We start from the raw sequence: 22735 nt of genomic DNA on the forward strand, positions 1-22735 counted from the left end.
GTGTCTTGACACCAATGATCTCTGTATATAAAATATGCACATTATTGTACAGATTTAGAGCAGGGACCCAAAGTTGTACATCCTGAATTTCAAGGTAATATGTATTACCCTCCCTTTTTTTATGCAAACCATGTACATTTAGGAAGGCATCTGTTCCTGTCAAACACTGAATGGCAAATCTATCAGAAGTTTAACCTTAGAAAGTGTGTTACATATTTTTAAATTCATGTATTATGCAGCCAGATAGTAGATTCATGTATGTATAGTTACTACAGATATTCCATTGAGACTACTTACACTTTACAGCTGCTGCAGAGCCTCTTAATTAACAAAGTTATCTTTAAAGCATGCTTTCCAAGATGTACCGCAGCAGCTTAGGTTTTTTATTGACTGTACAAAACTCCTTACAATGTTAATGATTCACATATCCAGTTGTTATAATGTATGCAATGGTCTATGAGATCTGCTGATAGCCTAATGTTAGTTCCAATCACATTCCCTTTGCCCCCTTTTCACAAGGTTTCCAGCCTGCCCCTGGGTGATTGAGAAGCTGGAGAACCAAGTCTGCTCACACTGGTGTGACCCTGCCGGACTCCTCCCCGCATCCTGCCTCCTTCCTATGCAGATAGGGTCTGTGTTAAAAAGTATTCTTCTTCCATCCGCCAGCTCTTATAGACAAGCGTCAAATCGTGGATGTTGGCAGCTCCACGTCAGCGGAGACAGGGTAAGTGAGCGCAATCCAAGCGCAGCCAGAACGCAGCAGGAACCACGAGGACCCGGTGCGTTCTGCACACGTGGAGCCACGGGGAGGCTGCGCCATCCTGCACAATAGTCAAACTTTTTTAGAGTTTTCACAGTCCTCAGCCACTGTGTAGGGGTATTTTTGGACAGTTTGGAAATATGCAAGGGGGGCATTAACTTAATTCTATCATTATGAATTATAAGATATTTTTGTTGCCTGATATGGAATTAGTGGGAGTAATACATAACGAAGACCCCCCCCCCCCCCCCCCGCCCCGGTCCCCTTATAGGGGAGCCTTGTCAGGGTTATTAGAAATGTGACAGATTATGGAGCTGAACAAAATTGACCCCTGCTCTCTTCATACCCCTACTGAGTTTAACCTATTAGTCTATATTTTATTTTTATTATTGAGATTTGTGTTGTTTGGAGGTGTACCACATTTCTTGCCAGTAATACCCAGATTAGAAACAAGACAAGATAGTTTCACTGTTACCACAGACGTGTATATACACAAAAGAAGCAGGGATCAGGATAAATTATCAGATAAAACAGATGTTTGATACTTTTTATTTGTTGTTTTTTTAAGTGGACACTAAGTATAATTGTAACGTGGTAAAATAATTCAAAAAGAAAATAAATATTGCTTTCTATGAAACAGACACTTGTCTATGTTAAGAATGTGTTTTCTGAACACAGATCAGATTTCTTACAGCCCTAATTTATGTATTGAGGCAGGGAAAGAAGAGTCAGTAGCTATCTATCTACACATGTCTCAGAGCACGTTTACACTCTGTTCAGAAAATTAGTTTTGATAGAGAAAACTGCACTTTTAATGTATTTTTTTTTTTTTTGTCATGACTTAAATTAAATTGCATACAAATGTCCTTTTATGGACAAACCGCCAACAGGATATCTCAAGTCCTTGCTTATTAGGTTTGATTTAAAGGATTTATTAGTAACATGTGACCGGCAGCTCTACTGTGGCTCAGCATTTAATGTGGACAATTCAGCATGAACACAGGGGCAGGCTAAGGGGCAGCCTGTGTGGAGCAGAGTGGATTATGCCTTAACTGATTCAGATATGCTACAATCGCAGCCACTTTACTTTAACTAGAGTATAACTGAAATCAAGAATGTCCACAGGTCAACCAGTGGAACTGAGCTTCGTCATAATCTAGGAGCAGTGTTGTCAGAAGCGTTATTAGTATTCTTTATTCTACAGCTTTAGCTTTATTTAGGCACATAATTCCCCTCTCCTTTGGAGCTTACAATCTAATTTCCCTACAACAGGTGCAAACACACCCACACATAGTTAAAATTAGTGAAGTGATGCCCTGATTTGATAGTGAAATAATTGCATAAGTGTACACAAATAAATTTGATTCATCAAATATCACCATTTATTTATATAGCGCCACTAATTCCGCAGCGCTGTACAGAGAACTCGCTCACATCAGTCCCTGCCCCATTGAGGCTTAATGTCTAAATTCCCTAACACACAGACAAACACACAGACTAGGGTCAATTTTATAGCAGCCAATTAACCTACCAGTATGTTTTTGGAGTGTGGGAGAAAACCAGAGCACCCGGAGGAAACCCACGGCAACCACGGGGAGAACATACACACTCCTCACAGATAAGCCATGGTTGGGAATTGAACTCATGACCCCAATGCTGTAAGGTAGAAGTGCTAACCACTGAGCCACTGTGCCACGAACCTATTAATCTAATTAATACTCTTCAGATGGAGAGTCCCTTACTTTTTTAACACCCAATCAATGCCCAGCTTACCAAATGGTTTCAGTAGTAACTATCTTGGATAGTTTGAGATATTAACGTGGGATAACCAGTACTTCATTTGTAACTGAATAGATGCAGAATAGGACTCATGTAAAAGTATATTGTGTCTTGGAGCTATCCTGTTTCTTCTTTGCCAAAGTGTTTGTCCCTAGTTCTCAATCACTCTTTTTTTGTTAGGTGATTTTTTTTTTTTTTTATTAAACCATGGGGTGAATGTATCAAACCTTTTATATATATATATATATATATATATATATATATATATATATATATAGAAAAAAAAAGTGGGGATGTTGCAATTAATGAGATTCTAGCTATTGTTTTCTAGAATGCACTAGAAAAATGATAGCTAGACTGTGGTTGCTATAGGCAACACTTCCATTTTTTCTTTTTTAGAAGGGTTGATACATTTACTTCCCCATGTGTTCATGATCACCTCTGTGGTTTGTGCCAGATATGACCCTAAAAAAGCTATCCCTGTACTTATAAGAATACAATTGGCACTCTCATGGCATAAATGTTCGGTCAACAAAGCTGTGTGTTACTTGTCGGTATTGTGGATTAGATTGCTACATTTAAGAGAGTAATCAATTGCAGTCTAGGTGCTCACACAGCTATCAAACAATACGACCCACAGCATATAAAAGTAAGGGAGGCACCTGACACTCGCCTTGTGTAAATCCAAGCTATATTCTCTCATGCATAGAAAACACGTTGCATAAAATAAGTGAAGGGGGATAAGCAGATGCATACAGCCCTCTGGCTTTTTAAAGTCCCCTTCATGTGACTGTTTCTACGGCTTGAATTTTTAAAAAGCACATGACTAGTGCCTTCTTTTTTTCAGTTGTATACCGACCACATTTAGAGGGGTATTCAATTGTCAGCGAGTTGTTTTGTTTGTTTTTTTTGAGTGTGGTAAGTCATTTTAACGCTGTTTTTTTTAACGGGTTAACTTTAGGCGCAATTATTATTATTATTATTATTATTATTATTATTATTATTATTATTTATAGGGCGCCACTAGATCTCCGTAGCGCCGTACAGGGACAGACAGAAACATGACACAGGGTGAGACAGCACGGTACAGTTAACAAAAAGCACAGTAACTCAGAAGCTCAATGTACAGCTAGATCAGAGGTGAGAGCCCCCAGCGGGGTAGAGAGGGGGGTAGAAGGACCTCACGGAAGAGACATGGAGCTGGAGAGCAGAGTTAAGGTGGTGGAGAACAGAAGGAGAGGAGTTCCATTTTTAACGCTACGTTTTTTTTCATGAAACGGTCCTCTTGCGCTCCAGTAGAAGGTCTATTGAAAGTATAGGGTGTGCAAGAGGCAGCCGCGTTAAAAGCTATTCAATTGTTTTTTTAACGCGGCGGGTAAAACAGGAAAATATGCTGTTTTTCTCGCACCTCCTTGGGGTGTGTTAAAAATAAAAAAGCCTCTGAAAAGTATTTGAAATCATGTAAAAATGTGGAAAAAAAAAAAGTTTAAGTTATGTTTATCACTAATGCCTAACTTGTGTAAGAGTTGATTTTCTTGTGAAAAAATATTGATATAAAAAAAAATAATAATAATCGCTAATTAGATTTATGTATGGGTTTTTGGTACAAATATGAATGTAGTAATGTGTTTTGACATGGGATAGATGATTGTATGGTAAAAAATAGTTCAATAAAAAAATATGCTAAAAGAAAGTACTGTAATGTACATATCATCAATGTGTAATGCAATCTAATGTATGGAAATGTATGCAAAACCTTTTTTTTGTGTTATACATGACCGCATTAAAACTCCCCTTTGCTCCACTAAAATCTCGCAACCACAATTATTAATGCGCAGGGGCAGCGTTCTCTCTTTTTCAATTGAATTGCACGAGTTTTCCTGCTGCGCTAACTCAAAACGGTCACTATTGCCGTCAAAAACCCGCGGGAGATTTTTTTTTTTTTAACACGACGGGAGAAAAAATTAAATCTCGCTAACAATTGAATACCCCCCTTAATAGCTGATTCATTCCAGTTTGATGAATTGAATTGCACCTTGTTGCACCCAACGTTACACTGATCAATCCTAATGTTTCATCTAGTCCCAATAGAATTTCCTGCACGCCGGACTTTCCTCCAAAAAATTGGGATTTGGAGGAAACTTGTCGTTTTACAGCCATCCAGCTCTTTTTTCTCAACTATTGAGAAACTACATGTCCCAGCATGCACTAGCAGCCATTGACTGGAAGGGCATGCTTGTGTTTGTTGAATCACAAGCGACAGATTGCCCTTCCAGTTAAAAGATGCCGGTGCATGCTGGGACATGTAGTTCCTCGTTACTGAAAACATTTTTTATTTTTTTTAAACTAAGGCTTCGTTATTTAAAACATTCTCCAAACCCTTGTTAACCACTTTGTTATAAAATAAAATATTCTCTTTTGTTCTTTATCGTAATATAAAAAAAAAAGAAATCTTCCGTCTTTGTAATTGATCAAATCAATCTATGCTCACTACATAAATGCTCTCTGTTGAATGCTGTGACATGAATTGACCAGGACTTCCCTTAGCCCAGTGGTGCAAACCTATTTGAATGCATCTAGTGCAGAGCAATCATGGACATAAATGTTTGTATGCTTTTTCTCACTGGCAAGTGAGTAAATGACCAAGAGTCCCACACTGGAAAAAAAAATATTCAATCAATAAATTAGGGGTTTTATTTCTCTTCTGTTTAAAACATGTTGAGTACTATGATCATAATAGATTTACACCAATGTCTTTTTTTTTTTAGGTCTCTGAAAACAGTGCTGTGATATAATAATGGCTCCAGCGGTGGGATCAGGCTTGGGATACACCCCGCCAGATGGCGGCTGGGGATGGATGGTCGTTTTGGGAGCTTTTATATCGATGGGATTCTCCTATGCGTTTTCTAAAGCCGTAACCGTTTTCTACAAAGAAATCCAGGAATATTTCGGAGCCTCTTACAGTGAAATAGCCTGGATATCTTCATTATTGCTGGCTGTCATGTACGCTGGAGGTAAGTGACGTCTAAGCCTATCTTCAAACACAAACCACAACCAATACCATAGGCAAACCGGGGGGGGGGAGGTTTCCTAGTGCCTGGAAACCCCCCTCCAAGCCTGGGGCACTGTATAATTGAGGTGGCTGGACCCTGCCCCCACTTCACACGGCTCTGCTGGAAAAGGAAGAGCTGCGTGCACCTAACAGTAGTGCACACAGCATTGCCCATGTATATTATGGGGATAGGAAGAGTTGGAGAGCAGCCAAGCATTGTCTAATATTATAGCCACGCCCCCATGCATGCTGGTCACGCCCACTGGTGACGTGGTGTGGGAACCCCTCTCTACAAATCCTGCATTTGCCCCTGAATACTTGGTAATCTGTACAATATTACACACCATTGATTGATACTTTGTTGGTGCTGGGTCTTTGAGATGGCTGACAAAAATTTAACCAGTGTGTACACAACAGCATACTACAGTTAAAGTGCACTCTCTGCGAATATACCGCGGAGGTGGCCATTTTGTGGTCTGAGCCAGTAGTTAAGAAAATGCAGCCTATTAATTTGCAGGGAACGAGTGACCTCCCTTTGTGCCCCATGTCTCAGTGATGTCACAAGTTCCTAGATATTGACAGGCTGAATATTGGTTCAACCACAAAATGGCTGCCTCCACTGTGTGTGTCAATTCGCACACTTTAAAGATACTGAACACTTTGCAGATGGAAGATCCCTTTCATTTTTTAATTTTATTAAAATAAGAAAATGAGAGGGCATATAGTGTAGTATGTTATAAAATATTAAATTCTCTCTCTTCCAACGATTTCCAGGCAGTCTGTAGATCTTTTTGGCTTTTTTTTTCTTATATATCACATTTATATGGAATTTCTCCCACAAAAGGTACCACAGCTGACCTAAATAAATATATAAATAACAATCCACCTGGTGGCCAATATATGTGAAGGACTGTTTATAAATGTCCTTCAGTCGTTATTTGTCTGCTCTGTTAGAGAAGAACCTTCCTTCTAAACATGACAACTGAGAGAGCACAGCAGACATTTTTTGTGAAGTATAAAAACTCAATTTACTTCATATATATAATTAATTTCAGTAATGTGCATTATAATTTGATGTCAAATAACATATATACTTTAACAATGAAATTACTATATGACCAGGACTTTTTTGAAGTACAAAGGCTGTATCAGTTTCTTATCTATGAATGTTGCCTCACTATGGGTAATAAATCTTATCTCCTAACCCTAGTGATGTGAAAATGACCGTGTTAAAAACAAATTGACAGGGCAAAAAAAAATGTATCGGGCCTTCTAAAATGGAAAAATTTAGGTTTTGCCCATAGCAACCAATCAGATTTAAGCTATCATTTATGTAATAGACTTTAGAAAATGATAGCTGGAATCAGATTGGTTGTTGTTATCAATAATTCCACTATTCCTTTTTATAAGGTTAGATAAATCTAATCATTAAGCCTTTGACTCTTATATTTCCAGATTGGTCAACTTCAATGGAATACTGACATCAATTCAATTTGATTTTTTTTTTTTTAATTTTACTAATCTGCATTTATCAACCGTTTATAATATTTATTGTAGTAGAATTTAAAGTTTTTATAGATTTTCAGAGGAAAAAAAACTCTGAAATTGTGGGAAAAGCATGATACATTGTAGACCTACACATGATATAACATAAGCATTGAAGATTAGTGTTTATAATTCACCTTTATATGCAATGGACTTTAGTAACTGTAAATTCTTTATGCTCTTCATAAAGTCGACCCAACCTGGATTAGAATGCCTCTTTGTGTCCATTCACATTGTTGTGTGTTGTGGTGTCTGTTGATGTGTACTAGTGTGGCTTGAATAATGATGAAGAATCTGTGTGTCTGTTAGAAACCTGGGGGGTATATTTACTAAACTGCGGGTTTGAAAAAGTGGAGATGTTGCCTATAGCAACCAATCAGATTCTAGCTGTCATTTTGTAGAATGTACTAAGTAAATGATAACTACGATTCGATTGGTTGCTATTGGCAACATCTCCACTTTTTCAAACCTGCAGTTTAGTAAATATACCCCCAGGGTCTTTTGAAAACAAGTGTCTGCAGAATTTCAGAAGATTTATTTACTGGCCAGGTACCATTGCATAACTTACTATAAACCAAAACATTGATGGTGTATCTTCAGGCTACAAGAAATATATTTAATGTTACAAGGTAGCATTCAAAAAGTGCTTCTAAAACAAACTAGAACTTGTTACAGAAATGACCAGCCCCTTTTAAGAGCGTTTATACTGAAGGATGAGGTGGTTTTTTTTCCCCCCATTCATACAGGATTTTGCTGGTGTGCAGAATTTCTGCCAACGTTGCTAAATATTTTCCAGCGACAAACCAGCATTTTTTATTTTACACCTAATGTAAACCCAAATGTGTTCAAAATAATAGCAGTTGCTCTAGGGCTCTGTCATTTTGAAACAAATACTAGATCACCAATATGATTTGCCATGTGCTCAGTCCATTAGAAAAAAAGTGTGCAGAGTTGCACTGAACAGCAAGTTCTCAACGCAGCTTTTCTTGCGGAGTTCTCCTGATAGGATTAAGAGTTTCACTATTTTTATTGTATATTGCATGGAAGCCCTGATCTAGCAGCAACCAGTCTTTATTGATTAGCCATAAAGGGGTCACAAATTGACACAATTCTGTGGCCTTTTGGTGTATGTATTTTGTATTGCAGTAAGTACGGTAGGTCCTTGAAATTACATATTTTTACTGACTTTTCTTTTTAATGATAGATAGAAATGTGCGTTTGCATTTGCTGACTGCCAGTAAAGTTATTGAAATTATAATGGGTATTTACTAACAACGGAGGAATCAAAACAAATGCCAGAAAGACCTGTCGATACTCCACTGTCTTGATGATATTGGCCCAGAGAGGTAATGGATAACTTGCAGCTTCGCCGGGCCAGTATTAGGACATGTGTTCTGCAGCTAGACTTGGGATTTCCGTTCCACTATGTTAAAAAAAAAAAAAAAAAAATTCTTAAAAGCAATAAAATGTTTTTTTTTTTTAAAAAAAAATATTGCTCACTGGATAAATGCTTTACGCTAAGAATAACGCATTTTTCGTTTCTGTTATCTCCGTTCTTTTCGATGGTACTTGCGAAGCACAGCAATTGATATAAATACCAAAGCCCTATCTAAGGCAAAAAAAACACCCAGGGCTAGAAGAATACCTGGCTGCATACACAGAGGGACCAGCAGAAGGTGTGGCCCTGACAGGGCCCATCTGCTTGGATCAACCAATCAACAGTGGCCATTTCTGCACAGCAAGTCTGCCAAGCTGTCGCTCAAACTCTGCCTGATTAGTTAGACTAGCACTTCCCGTCCAGACAGAGGACATGATGAACCTATTAAATCAAGTATAACCCCCCCCCCCCCCCCCCCCCCGCCCTCCAGTTATGTCATGTATAGTATACAGCTAAATAATACACAGCTTCCGTAATGTTAAATAGTGACTTGCTTTTCAAAGTGATTGTGAGTCACACTGATTTAATAGGCCACTAATTAGCAAAATTGCAGACTAGACTTTTTTTATGCACAAAATACAGACCAATGCATATGGTTCAACAACAGTTGGTCTATAGTGCACTCCTTTATTTGTGTTTCTTCAGTATCAGCCTGTCCAGGTCGGATGCTTTTCATGCAGCTGTGTGTTATCAGGGTGTGGTTTCTTCCATCACATGGGGAGAGCACCTTGTGCGCACCTGGAAATAGTGATCACGGGTCCCTACAAAGAATAAAATTAGGAAAAACATTTGCATTTTTCAGGTGGATAACGGACATCCAAAACCGCATTGGGTCAAAGCTGTTGGCTTTGCTAAACTTTTGAATTCATCGCAAGTTTGCAGATGATGATTAAGCTGTAATTTATTAATAATTAACTGATGTTCTATCAATTCCAAGTTTCTAACAGTTGATGGCAAAAGTCCAGCAGATGATGTGTTGCTTTAACTGGTAGAATGTTAATCTGCAGCTGGCTTTGTGTGTGTTAGCGAAGCTGGAAGTAATTGTGGATATAGAAGAGTTTAATCTATTTAGAAGAATTACTGCACAGTCACATAATGGGGAAAAAAATCTAACTACAGACAAAAATATTGTGTACAGTTCTTAGGCAGTTGGAAGTGTCCTTTTGCGCTCAAGCTTGAATAGCGCTCACTGGTGGTATAGTCTGTTTCTGAGCATGCAGAGAGGAATTTAACGGGAAGTGCTGCATGCAACGGGACTTGCGCCATTTAATGAATTGGGCTCTAAATTCTCTACAACATAGACTCAATATTGTTAATTTAGGCATCAGAAGCCAATTAACCTGTAAGTATGTTTGCATACCATGGGAGGAAGCCCACTCAGATACTGTCTGGAACCAGCAAAGTGGTTAGCATTGCTGTCATACAGCCCTGAAACCATGAGTTTATTTAGCATACAACTGTACACTTGGTTGACAAGTGCTGTTTATACATGACAACAAGTGCAGGGATAGAAGGTTATACAGCAAATCCATCATTGTCAAAAGAAAAAGTGAGTTCTCTACCCTGAAGAGCTTACATTCTAAATTGTATACCTGGGAGTCATACAGTGGCATTGAATGGCATTTACAAACCGTGTAATATGAGAATGCACTACCTTAGAAAAGGAGGACTGTTTTAGACGTCTCACAACTTTTACCTGTTGTACCTGTTTTTTCTCATGTCATCTAATTTCAGTTTATAAATGCCATGACATTACTGAATGATGCAGTATTGGAATGTATAAAAATCAGATACCGCCCCTTTTTTATTTTTTATTTTTTTTATTTTAAATGTGCCCTCTTTGATTGGCTATTTTGTGAACAAATTTATGCCCTGCAACCGTTGTGCATATATGCCTCAAAAGTGCTAAGAGGACTGTAGGGGCTGTTCTCTGTGTAACGTATTCTTGTTGTGCCCCCTAATCTAAGTCCATACTGTCAATGCTCCGTTTTGGTGACCGGATTTATACCAAACACTGAGATCGCTGACCTAGAGTAGACTGCGGGGAAAAGGAAAATGTGGCAGGACCCGAGGTGGGCAGAGCGACATTTTGGATGTTCTGTGTTTTAGAGATGACCCTGGGCAAACGGGGGGTTGAAGGTCATTTTGTGGCAAAGCATTTTAAATAAAAAAAAGCAAGAACCTCTTTCAATTCTTCTGCTAGGTCAACCCTAATTCGCTAGAATAATTCACACCTTGTCTAACGGTAAAAAGTACAGTGCACCTGTCTTCTAGCGGTAATGGCTGCTTATAAACTGGTTGTAAATGTTATATTGATATATGATAATAATAAAATCTCTTTTAAAATCATCTATGACTTGAAAAAAGTTATCCATAGAAACAAGAATTGTTCTAGAACAAACAAATAGCTTTTTGTAATCACACTTTTTTTTTTTTTTCTTTTTTTTAAAAGCGATCACATTTTTTTATAAGAGAATCAAGTTAAGACTGAACAATTCCTCATGTTGTAACATTGTTTGATATATTTTTATTGCATGACCAAAATACACACTTTTCAATTCAGCCACTACAGATTAAACATCTAATTAGACAAGAAGTTAGGGGTTATTGCTGCAGGGGGGTCCTGGTTAAGGGCCAATAATGGATTCACTGGGGCTCCGGCAGGCTGGGCTGGGGTGCTGGGGGGCATCTACCCCCCTGGGCTGGTCCCATATTATTATTATTATTATTATTATTATTATTAATTTTTATTTATAAGGCACCCGCAGCTACCTGCATTTTTGATGGGGCTAGATGGATCGATAGGCTGGATAGTTTGGAGCCTTCGCCATCGGTTGTTAATACATGTCAAGACATCCATTTGACAATCGGGGAGGACGATGACAGAGAATGGGGCATCTAGTGTCTCCATGCAAAAGCTAAATTAGATTTTCACAATCCTCTTGTGAAGTGTAGGGGGAGACGGCTGTTTCCAAAGCTGCGCTATTGCTGCCCTTGCAGCTATCAAAATGTGCCCCCAAAACATATCTATAATGTTTAGGTAATTGTTCAGGCTAGAGATGTAGAAGGGCCGTAAGGGGGGTTGGAATTAACGATATGGAGGTCGCTTTTCAAGCTAGATCAAATATCTCTTGCCAAAGTGGTTGGATAACAGGGCATGACCAGAACGCATGAAATAGTATGACTTTATTTTAACCCTGATTTGATCAATAAAAGATAGAAATAGCTTTCCTTGTAAAAAGAGTTGTGCAGTACATTAAAGCTTCTGTGTTTTTGCAGAAGAATTCCGTACGTGCTAAAGAATGAGTCTGTTTAAAACAGTGTATTGTAGTAATTCTGCCAAAAGCATATTAACTGCAAAACATTATGTGTGTGTGTATGTATATGTGTGTGTGTGTGTGTGTGTATAATATATATATATATATATATATATATATATATATATATATATTCTCTCTCAACCTACCCATCTGTATACAATGTCATGATGAAGAGAGGAAGGAAAGAAGAGTAGAGAGAGGGGGAGGAAGGGGGGAAGTCACGAGCCAGAAAGGTGAGAAGAAAAGGATAGAGGAGATAAAGATCCAGGACATGACTAAATGAGATAGTTAGGGCTCTTAGTCCTTAACAAACCAGAGGGGGCGAGACTCCGTTATATTCAGTCCAAGGACTCCAGACATTATTAAATTGGACAGGGGTTTGGCGAAGAATGGTAATGATCTATTCCATGTGATAGACTTGCCAAATGCAGCTAATGATGGATGGCAGAGAAGGCGGGCGTGGGGGTTTTTCCAGAAAAGGGCGATTTGGCAGCAACTGCACTGAGAATATGTGTAACGAGTTTCTAGGTATATTTCGCATTCTTGGGAATTGAGCGAGGTGGGAGTGAATAGGAGAGAGATGGAGGTAGAGAAATCTTAGTGATAACTGAAAATTAAATGGTGGATGGAGTCCCAGAAGGGAAGTAGTTTCAGACAGTGATGCCAGATGTGAGACAGGGTACCTTCGTGTCCACATTGGCGCCAGCACATCCGAGATGTGCCCGGATATATCGTGTGGAGGCGGTGTGGGACGAAGTACCAGCTTTAGAAAATCTTACAACAATTTTCGCTTATTTTAACACACGTAGAGGTCTTGGATAGTTTCAGGCGAATCTTGTCCCACTCCTCCGGGGTAAGCGTCTCCTCAATGTTCTCCTCCCATTTGAGTTTGTGGGGATCCTTAGGGGGGGCATTTATGTTTCAAAATAAGGTGGGAGAAGGTAGATTTGAGACCCTTTGAGGAGCAAAGAGAACAGACGGAGACCAACGGAGAAGAGAGAGGAATATCAACGACTGTGCATAAGAGTCATATAAGTGTCAAAATTCTAGGTACTGAAAGAAGCAAGTCGATGGGATGCGAAAATGTGTTTTTATATCGGCGAAAGAGGGGAAGAATCGAAGAGGAGCTAAGTCTGAGAGTAAAATTTAATGCCGTAAGAATTGGGCTGGGTGAAGTTCAGGGGTGAAAGAAGGCTTGTGCCATAGGGTAGTCGTCCGCCAAGCGTTAGTGGCTAGATTGTAAAAAGAGACTGTGTGGGCACAGCTGGTGAGTGAGAATGCCAGAGAGGGTGGGGGGTAGGGGGAATGTTGTGGTTTCAGCCATAGAAGCAAGGAGGGTGAGAGCGGATTCAATATAGACCCCAGACTCGCTGTCCTGGAGGAGAATGAAGAAGTACACATTGAGAAAGGTGAGTAGCGCAATAATGTTTGTGAAAATGAGGAACTCCAAGCCCACCTTCTTGATTTGGATTTGTGGAGTATCTGCATTCGGATCCTGGGCTTCCTAGCAGATCAAACAAACTCTGTAGCCATTTGTTGAAGGAGTTTGAAAAAATTGGCAGGGACTGTAAGGGGTTAAGCTTGGTCAAGATATAAAAGGCGAGGGAGAACATTAATTTTGAGGCTGTTTATCCTACCTGTTCAGGAGATTACGAGTTTGTCCCATTTCAGAAGATTCGCTTTGATGGCCGACAATAAAGGGGGGAAATTTGCAACGTTCGGTTAATCATAGTAACTAGTTGGGTAGACCCCTAGGTATTTAAGTTTATGGGAATGCCACCTGAAATCAAAGCTAGTATTAAGAGATGACAAAAGAGTAGGGAGGACATTAAGGTCGAGAATTTCTGATTTAGAAGCATTGATCTTGTAGTTGGATAGAGTGCCAAAGAGACTGATGTCTTTAAGTAAATTTGGTAGCAATATGTGTGGGTTTGTTATTGACGGAAGAATATCATCCGCGTAAAGGGATAATTTATGCTCAGAAGGGTTCACGCGGACACAGGAGATATCAGGATTAGTGCAAATTTTACGGGCTAGGGGCTCAATCATTAAAGTGAATATGAGTGGGGATAATGGGCATCCCTGACGAGTACCATTGCGTATGGCAAAGGGAGAGGACTGGAAGCCATTAGTCAGAACGGAGGCAGTGGGATTAAAGTAAAACAGAGATTTGGAATAAGGCGCAGCTGGGAGGGTAATGAGATGAACGGGTTTTCTGAATATCACAACATAAATGGATTGTGTGGTAGCATGTTTAAATAAAATATAGAATATAGCATATAAATGCAACAAAACGTCCACAGTCACAATATAAAATGAATAAAAAAGAATGAATAAATAAAATCCTAATATGCAATCTTTTCAGGTCATCTGGATATAGTTCCAAACGGTCACTCAATAAATTCTCATCCGTTCCTCTCCGGATCCACCATATAGTTCATAAATATGCGGAAGACAGGAAGAAACAAGGATGCCCTTATAGTGTAGTATTCCAATAAAAGTTTATACGTATGAGCAATGATCAAATGCACTTACATTCAGTAAGGGTAACAATTCCCATCAAGGTATATTTCACACGCGATAAGGCTCCTGCCAGCACGCTACATCGCGATCATGTCTCCATATAAGCTTCCAAGTTCAGTTGTCCCAGCAACCAAATGGAAGTTAAGAGAAGAAAAAAAGTCCCCAAATGGTGTATTATTCCAATAAAAGGTGTGTTTAATAAACAGCATAAAAATTGCAGTTACATTCAGTAAGGATAACAGTGCACATAAGGGTGTCTTTCAGACGCGGCTAAGCTCCTGCTGCCACGCTGTAGCGCGATCGTATCAACGTCGCAACTTCTGAGTTCTGTTGTCCCGGTAACCGATCTCAACTCTCATTGTGGGATTAAAGTAAAGAGAGGCAACGTCTCTCAAGAAGGAGCCCCCCCACGGCCATGACCGCAAGAGCTGTGACCATATTTTTTGTTAGTTGGGAAGCATGCGCCTTGTCCACTGTCGCTTCTATGTTCTGTGATGAAGCAGGCAGTCGTATACATCAAATAACTATTCAACTGTGGTCAACGAACTGGTTGTCTCTGTTAGGGAATATAGACTGTAAGCCCCAATGGGGCAGGGACTGATGTGAATGAGTTCTCTGTACAGCGCTGCGGAATCAGTCACGATATATAAATAAATGTTGATGATGAACTGTCTATATGTAACTTCCCAGGGTTTTTGCTGGGGAAACTGCATCTCCCGGCAGCCCTCGTATCAGCAATACGAGAGAGGCCAGAAGGTGGAGGAGCACAAGAAAGAGGGCAGTGAGTGTCCTAAAGTGTGGTCTTACCAATTTTACAATTAGCAAACCTCTTGCAGTTCCTGTTGGGTTTATTTGTACAGATAACCTTGACTTTGAAATTGATATGTTAGATCTTATGGAAATTGCTGACTCAAGTGCCAAATCTGTATTTCTGGCAAAATATATATATATTCATAGTGCGTAAGTTGCCTTGTGAAACTTTTACTGGTTTCTGCAGTCATGCAACAAATTCCGTGATGGGTTCACGGGATAGTGTTACGACATAGAGTATATAGCAAGGAGTGACAATTGGTGAAGAGAGAGCGGTCTAGAGTAAAGTCTGTGGACAGAGAAAATCTGGAGAGACGGACAACTGTGTACTCCGTGAGCGAGAGAGGGGGACAGTCCATGTAAGGAGTTTCAGTTTGAATGTAAAACACCAGGAGATCTCCCGATGACGGGCATATAAGATTGGCTGCAATATCCATCACTCTATATGCTGACATGTGAGAAGCTGTCGGTGAGAGTTATGCGCATGTAGTTTAGCCAATAACAATACAAGATGTACTATTATCTGTTACTACCGAGGTGTTTTACATCAAACTCCTGATTATATTAAAAAGGAACACTCGGCAGACAGTGTCTGTAAGAGTTTCAGTGTGGATAATAGGAACCCCAGTTGAGTTTTTACCTCAGAGAGGGAGAAAACATTTGACGTGGAGAGGCCATTTTGAGAGAACCTGTGGCGTGTAGAGAGGCCATTTTGTTTGAGACTGATTCACTCCATATTGTATTGTTACAGGAGAGTAACAGAACTTTACCTCTTTCCTAAGCTCACAATCTGTGCCAAACCCTCCTGATAAATTGAACCAGGGACTATTGGTATTAAAAGCCATGGCCCAGGATTGCCTATAGCAGTGTTGGCTAACCTTTGACACTCCAGGTGTTGTGAAACTACAAGTCCCAGTGTACCCTTTCAGCAATAAGCTGTTATATATGCAAAGCATGCTGGGACTTGTAGTTTCACAACACCTGGAGTGTCACATGGTAGCCAACACTGGCTTATAACTATCTTTCACAGCAATACAGTTGTGGAGACACTTATCCCGGGCTCCAGCGTGCCAGCACCATTCTGTAACGATTGTAAAAAAAAAGATTTTAAAATGAATACAGATGGCCACTCTGTCCTTTTTAAAACGTTATAAAGGTAACATACATGTGAAAAACATGGAAAGTATGACTAATTGTCAGTCTGCTGGAATAGACCCATTTTATGAAAGCTGAAATGGGCACGGACACAGATACACCGGGAAGCGCTAATTTATATTTTTTGACCATGTTAGAAGTAGAAGCATTTGTCAAGTTTAGTAAGAGTTCGTCAAAGAAAGAGGTCATAAACAAGGTAAAGCTAAGAAAGGCAACGAAGTATAACAATGGAATTCTGCGTGACACCGTTGGAGAAGACAAGTGATAAAACATTTTGTGTTTTTGTTTTTTTTTGTTTTTGTTTTTTTTTGTTTGTTTTTTTTCTTGTGAAGATAACCTTGGCTTTGAAAGTGGTCTTGTGGAAATTGCTGACTCAAGATCCAAACCTGTATTTCTGGCAATGAAACGCCATATATTCATAGTGCATAGGTTACCTTGTGAAAAGGTTATTGGCTTCTTCAGTGAGGCTGCAATTTCCATGATGGGTGCGTGTGAACTTGTTGCCCAGGTGATTGCTGTCACTATAATCCCTAACACGTCCCGTGAGCCATCTCACAGCCTCCGATGCCTGTAAAACTCTTCTCAAATCATTGGAGGATTTAACTAGGTTTATCTATTGTCATTTAAGCAGGAGATTTAGGCATCAACAGATGTATTGGTAATGTCAAGTTCTCATTCAGGCACCTGTTCATAAAATGCTGGTCAGACTCGTTGGTCTTTACTTAAATAATGTGTTCATAGACTACTGGAATGACCGTTTTCTGCTGAACTTGTATTTGAAGAGCCCGGCCTGAAAACACTATGTCCTATTAATCTGATGCTTTTTGAGTGTGTCCTGTGCTCTTGAATTGATCAATGAATGCAGTGATGTTTCAGACGGATCATCAATGTTTCACAGACGTCAAAAGGAAACCGATATTCATATTAAAAACTTAGCATTAAATTCAATGCAGCACCATCATGTGGAGAATTCTGAGTCCATGAAAATTGATCCAATACTAAAAGATAAAAGGGCTCCTATTGGGATAGTATATTTTAAGTCCATCTGCAAAGTCATCTTTTTATAGCACTGAAAGATGATGTACATGCACCCGATCTACTTGGCCACTGGCTTTTCCCAATTTCAGAGAAGTTTTAAGCCTATAATATTTTCTCACTTACAAATTCTTGATCCTTTTAAATGCACAATCATTACAACAACAGTCCCTGTTAGTCAGGGGCAAACGCCTGTTCGTCTGCAAACCAATGTACTTTGTGTTACGGCTACCAGAGCGGCATAAACTTGCAGAACTTTAGCAGAAGAGGTCTTCACCTATAGCAGCCGCCTTTCCCGTAGAGACTGGTTATGCTCACAGGTACTCTGATGCCCCCAGGACTTACTCAGTGTAGTACAAGTTATGTTCACACGGCAGCGCACAGGTACAGGAGGTAATACACGGAGGCCAAAGATCTGCGGACTGGACCGAGCACAGGTGGGGAGACGTCAGGTACAAGCAGGGTCTGGGTCACCGGCAATGGTTCGGAGTCCGGAGACAGGCAAAAGGTCAGGGTCACAGGCAATGGTTCAGGGTCCAGGGTCAGGCAGAGGTCATATACATATAAATCAATCCAAGGTTTAACACCAAACTAGCACAGGAGCAGGCAGCAGTACTGAGACAGGACGCTATAACCGGCAGTGAGGCTCAGTCCTCACTTCCTTAAATAGTACAGATGGCCAATCAGAGCAAGAGCCCTGCCAGTGATCCAGCAGTTGCATAATTAAGTACAGGCCCAGTAACCAAAGACAAGGCAGAGTGCCAGCAGGATCCTAAAACGAATCGGCCATAATTGGCTGATGCTGCACAGCCCTGCGCGCACGCGCCAGGCTGTTTGACAGCTGGCCGGGCGCGTCGGCAGGGAGACTGAGGCGTCCCGGTTTTTGCTAAAGAAACTGGGATGAAGGAACCGGAAGTGATGCCACCAGTAGTTATGGAGACGGCCGGGACGCCACCAGCAGAGCCGAGAGTTGCGGTGGTGCCCACGGCTGCCGCGACTGCTGACACTTTGGCCGTGATCTGTATGCACTAGTGCAAATTAAGGTGTGGGTGGCGGTGCGCCCTTGGCCATTTTGTGCTTTGTAAATGAGGCCCTTTGTGTACTGTGAGTAGGAAGCAACCATGTATGCAGGCCTACAGATATATATGCATAACGGTACCAATGTAAGCATTAGTGAGCATTGCCCTAAATTTGGGCCTATTCCCCAAGTAGCACTTAGGTGGGGGTTCCCTCCCATAAATTCCACTGTCGCTACCATAATGCCCCATGGTTGATGCTGCTAGTTTAAAATAACCCCCCCCCCCCCCTCCTTCCTTTAGCGGTTGCTTGTGTTTCTCAGTGTGCGTCCTGATTGGATGGCTGTGACCCGCACCTTATAGGAACATTATGGAAACACACCAGCTTCCCATAACGGTGGTGTGTATCTTATTCTGATGGATCTATTTAGGAAACCGTATTAAAAAGTAGATAAAGGGGAGATGATTCCACCTAAATGCTACACTGGAGCATTCTTACATTTGTTGGTGAAGTTCTCTAAGTAGTCACAGCTCACCGCAACATCCAATTCTCTCAGCTGACACGGTCACGAGGGAAAAGTGCTCGATAATATACTGCTTAGGGCCTAAAGGTTATTACTGGATTACAGCACCAATTTCAGTTTATATATCATTATTTTTTATTGCTGCTGTTTATACGAGTGCCTGAGATGTTTCAAGGGATGTAAAATGGCATTCCCAGTCCCCATATGACCTTCTTTTGCCTTTTAAACACTCATTTAACAGATACAGAGGGACATGTGACAGCAGAGGCCATTTTAGAGAAGACACCATTGGATATATGAAAATGTCTAACAGGAAAAAACGCAGGAGAGTGTTGATAAACAAGAGTTTGGACAAATGGAGGGAAATATTAGGGACGAGTCTCCCAAGTTTTTTAAAACTTTCATGATAAAAAGCATAGCCATCAAAAATACGCCTGTATCCTGTCCAAAAAACAATATATTTTTAGAGGAAACAGTAAATTATAACAAACATTCCCCCTGTCATATATGACTCTCAGATTATATAAATATAAAATGTGTGTGTATGATATTATTATTGATAACAATAATAATAATAATAAATATTATCATTCATCCAAGCATATAAAGTTGAAGAAACAATTGAAATGCTTTTTGTGATCTTCAATTTACATAAATCATTTTATCTTAAAAGTAGAATTTCCTATTTATTAAAGCAATGCTCCAAAATTCTTTTAAGCTTGATTTTTGTAACAATGTAAAATAAAAAAAATGAATTAGAAAGCTAGTTTTATAGTTATAACACTATTTGGACAGGTAAAACGACTCTACTTCAATATCTGCTTCTACTTTCTGGAAAATATTATAAAAATAATTGAAATTTAAATAATTAAATGAATTGTTGAGTTAACAATGTCAATTTGTTACTCTGCTAACCCCTCTCAGACGCAGCAAACAGAACCATATACTAAGTAAAGGTAGAAATTTGTTACATGACCGTTTCCATGTTCACCCTGCCAGTTATTTAAATCTGCTTTTTTTTTTTTTTTTTTTTTCCTGGTAATCTATTGCCAACAATGTCAACATAATAAGTCCAATTGCCTTGTGCCAATCTTGTCTTCTCTCCAATGTTTGCTTCACTTTCTACAATTAATATTTTGAGTCACATAACCTGCAGTGCTCCTAAAAAGAAACCTTTTAAACGAGGCAATTCACCCCTGCTATGGGCACCTCCACTCAAGCCGATTTACAGAATTCAAAAGGACATATAATATATTGCTAATGTCACTTTTGCATCGGACATCACACACTAACATGTTACCCAGAAGGCATCATCACCATTTATTTATATAGCGCCACTGATTCCACAGCGCTGTACAGAGAACTGATTCACATCAGTCCCTGTCCCATTGGAGCTTACACTCTAAATTCCCTAACACACACACACACACACACACACACACACACACACACGGGTCAATTTGTTAGCAGCCAATTAACCTGCCAGTATGTTTTTGGAGTGTGGGAGGAAACCAGAGCACCCGGAGGAAACTCACGCAAATACGGGGAGAACATACAAACTCCACACAGATAAGGCCATGGTCGGGAATTGAACTCATGACCCCAGTGCTGCGTGGCAATGTGCTAACCACTAAGCCACAAAGCACACGCATCGCTTACACACAGTGGGAGCAGCCACTTTGTGGGCTGAACCAGTATTTATTTATCTGGACAATTAAATCCTGGGTCACAGAAGCAAAACAAGTTACTCTACCTAGCAGTGACTGTAATGCCAGATTTGAAAGAAGTTTAGTAAATAATACTAACCAGATCATGGAGTGTAACTTTTCTGTGCACCAGAGATAGATTTATGATACACACACACTAAAATTAAATATCCCCTTTTGCTCACAGTATATTGTGAGCAATCTAGTTTGAAAGGTTAATATCAGGGCAGCACGGTGGCTCAGTGGTTAGCACTTCTGCCGCTCTGGGGTCATGAGTTCGATTCCTGACCATGGCCTTATCTGTCTGATGTCAGTGGTCTGATGACCACTTGCACAAATCGATGGGATTTATTGCCTAGCCTGATTAGGCGGGATTGTCAGGATATGCTGGGACTTTTAGGTCCACAACAGTTATGTTCTAACCACTTGATTATGTAACAGTCTGTGTAACATAACATAGTATTACTAGGAAGCAGATTTCATCACTAGAGAAATGAAAAAGGGTGAAATCCTTAATAAGCTCAGCCAATGATACGTGACATGTTTATTCTTGTGAATAATTGTCTGGAAAAATCTGGGTGACCAAATTAATAAAAAAAAAAACCACAAAAAAACGGGTTCAATCATTAAAAGGCAATGATATGTCTAAATAGCATATCCTGGAATTAGCAACATAGAAAAAAAAAATCTTTTCCTGCCTGACTGCTCTGTTCTGCTCCTGACGGCTGCTTGTAACGGGCTCTAGTAATTATACAGCTCACTAAACCAGATAAGTACAATTACATCCAGCGCTAATGGATCTTGAGTCGTTGAGGATGACACAAGGTTTTTGCGTTCCATTAACACATCTCCGAGAGGGAGAAACAAACGCTGTATAGGAAAGGTAACAGGTTAATACTCCCAAAGAATTAATCTCATTAAACCAGGCTGACTGCCAGCGCAGGAGGAATTGTCTGACCTTTGGACTGTCAAATAAACTATTACATAGAGTTTGATTGAGCATCGAAGGCCAACAAGGGAAAACAAACGTGAGATCAAAAGGCACTTAAAACCATTATTTAGCGATAATAAAACCCTATAATACAGCTTGTGTAGTTCTGTGCTGCAAAATAAACCTGGAATAATGAAAACACTTGTTTTTACATTTAACTTCCATTTATAAATTTTTATTTATTTGTTTGTTTTTTAATCTGTGATGGGTATCCATTGACCCTAGGCCCGCAGGCACCTTCCGAGACTTGACTTGCGGCCTCAGCTGCTTTCTGATTTACTGTTTGTTTGTTTTGCTTTTTATAGCTTGTAATACTTTGTTTAAAAAGTCTGTTGATGTGGTGTTACAGATGTCTCTTTCTTTGATTTTAATGTATTGTTTTAACTTATTAAGGAGATTGATGGGCATGAGTGGCCCTTTGTACCACCAGTGTGGCCCCTAAAGTGTATCCGGTTGCCCATCGCTGCTTTGTATCAAAGTCACTTTGGGACAGCACAAAATGGGTATTGCTGGGCTGGTTACCTCAAGGAGTGCAGGGGCTACTCGCGTAGGGTATGAATAAACTACAATGCATACTTGCCAACTCTCCCGGAATGTCCGGGAGACTCCCAAAATCCGGGTAGGACTCCCGGGAGAGCAGGCAAGTATCCCGCATACGGAAAATTGCTGTCAAAATGACGTGAATCGCGTCATTTTGGTCCCGCCCCTGCGACAAAAACTGCATTTTGTCCCCGGGCGCGGCGAATCGCTGCATTTTGGTTCCACCCTCCAACCACACCCTCCCCCGCCCGGGATCTCCCGGATTGAAGTTTTAAAAGGTTGGCAACGATTCTACAATGTGTCAATGAAGTTTAGGGATACTTTACTACAATGAACATGGTAGATGAGTTGCACAGAATATTTAAATATATAAAGCCGATACATTGTTCTTGTTTACTACGGTAATTGATGTGCATTACCACCATTTGGTACAGTAATTTTGCCATTGATTTTTTTTTGCTTGAAGCTCCGAGCCGCGAGCAGAAGTCTGTCAAAATCACTGTACCAACGGTAATAACGTGCACCCAGAACAAGGTGGGGA

General features: G+C 40.0%; 1 protein-coding gene across 1 annotated transcript in view; it reads left to right on the forward strand.

The window, feature by feature from the left end:
* Positions 1-558: 558 nt before the first annotated feature.
* LOC142099675 (monocarboxylate transporter 2-like) overlaps positions 559-22735 on the forward strand; it is a 34256-nt gene continuing 12079 nt past the window's right edge. The window contains exons 1-2 of the mRNA XM_075183405.1: positions 559-724; positions 5308-5553. Coding sequence (XP_075039506.1) covers positions 5337-5553 — 217 coding nt within the window. The 5' untranslated portion in view covers positions 559-724; positions 5308-5336. The remainder of the gene's footprint in view (positions 725-5307; positions 5554-22735) is intronic.

Source organism: Mixophyes fleayi, chromosome 8, assembly GCF_038048845.1.
Source record: "Mixophyes fleayi isolate aMixFle1 chromosome 8, aMixFle1.hap1, whole genome shotgun sequence".
Taxonomy (NCBI): domain Eukaryota; kingdom Metazoa; phylum Chordata; class Amphibia; order Anura; family Limnodynastidae; genus Mixophyes; species Mixophyes fleayi.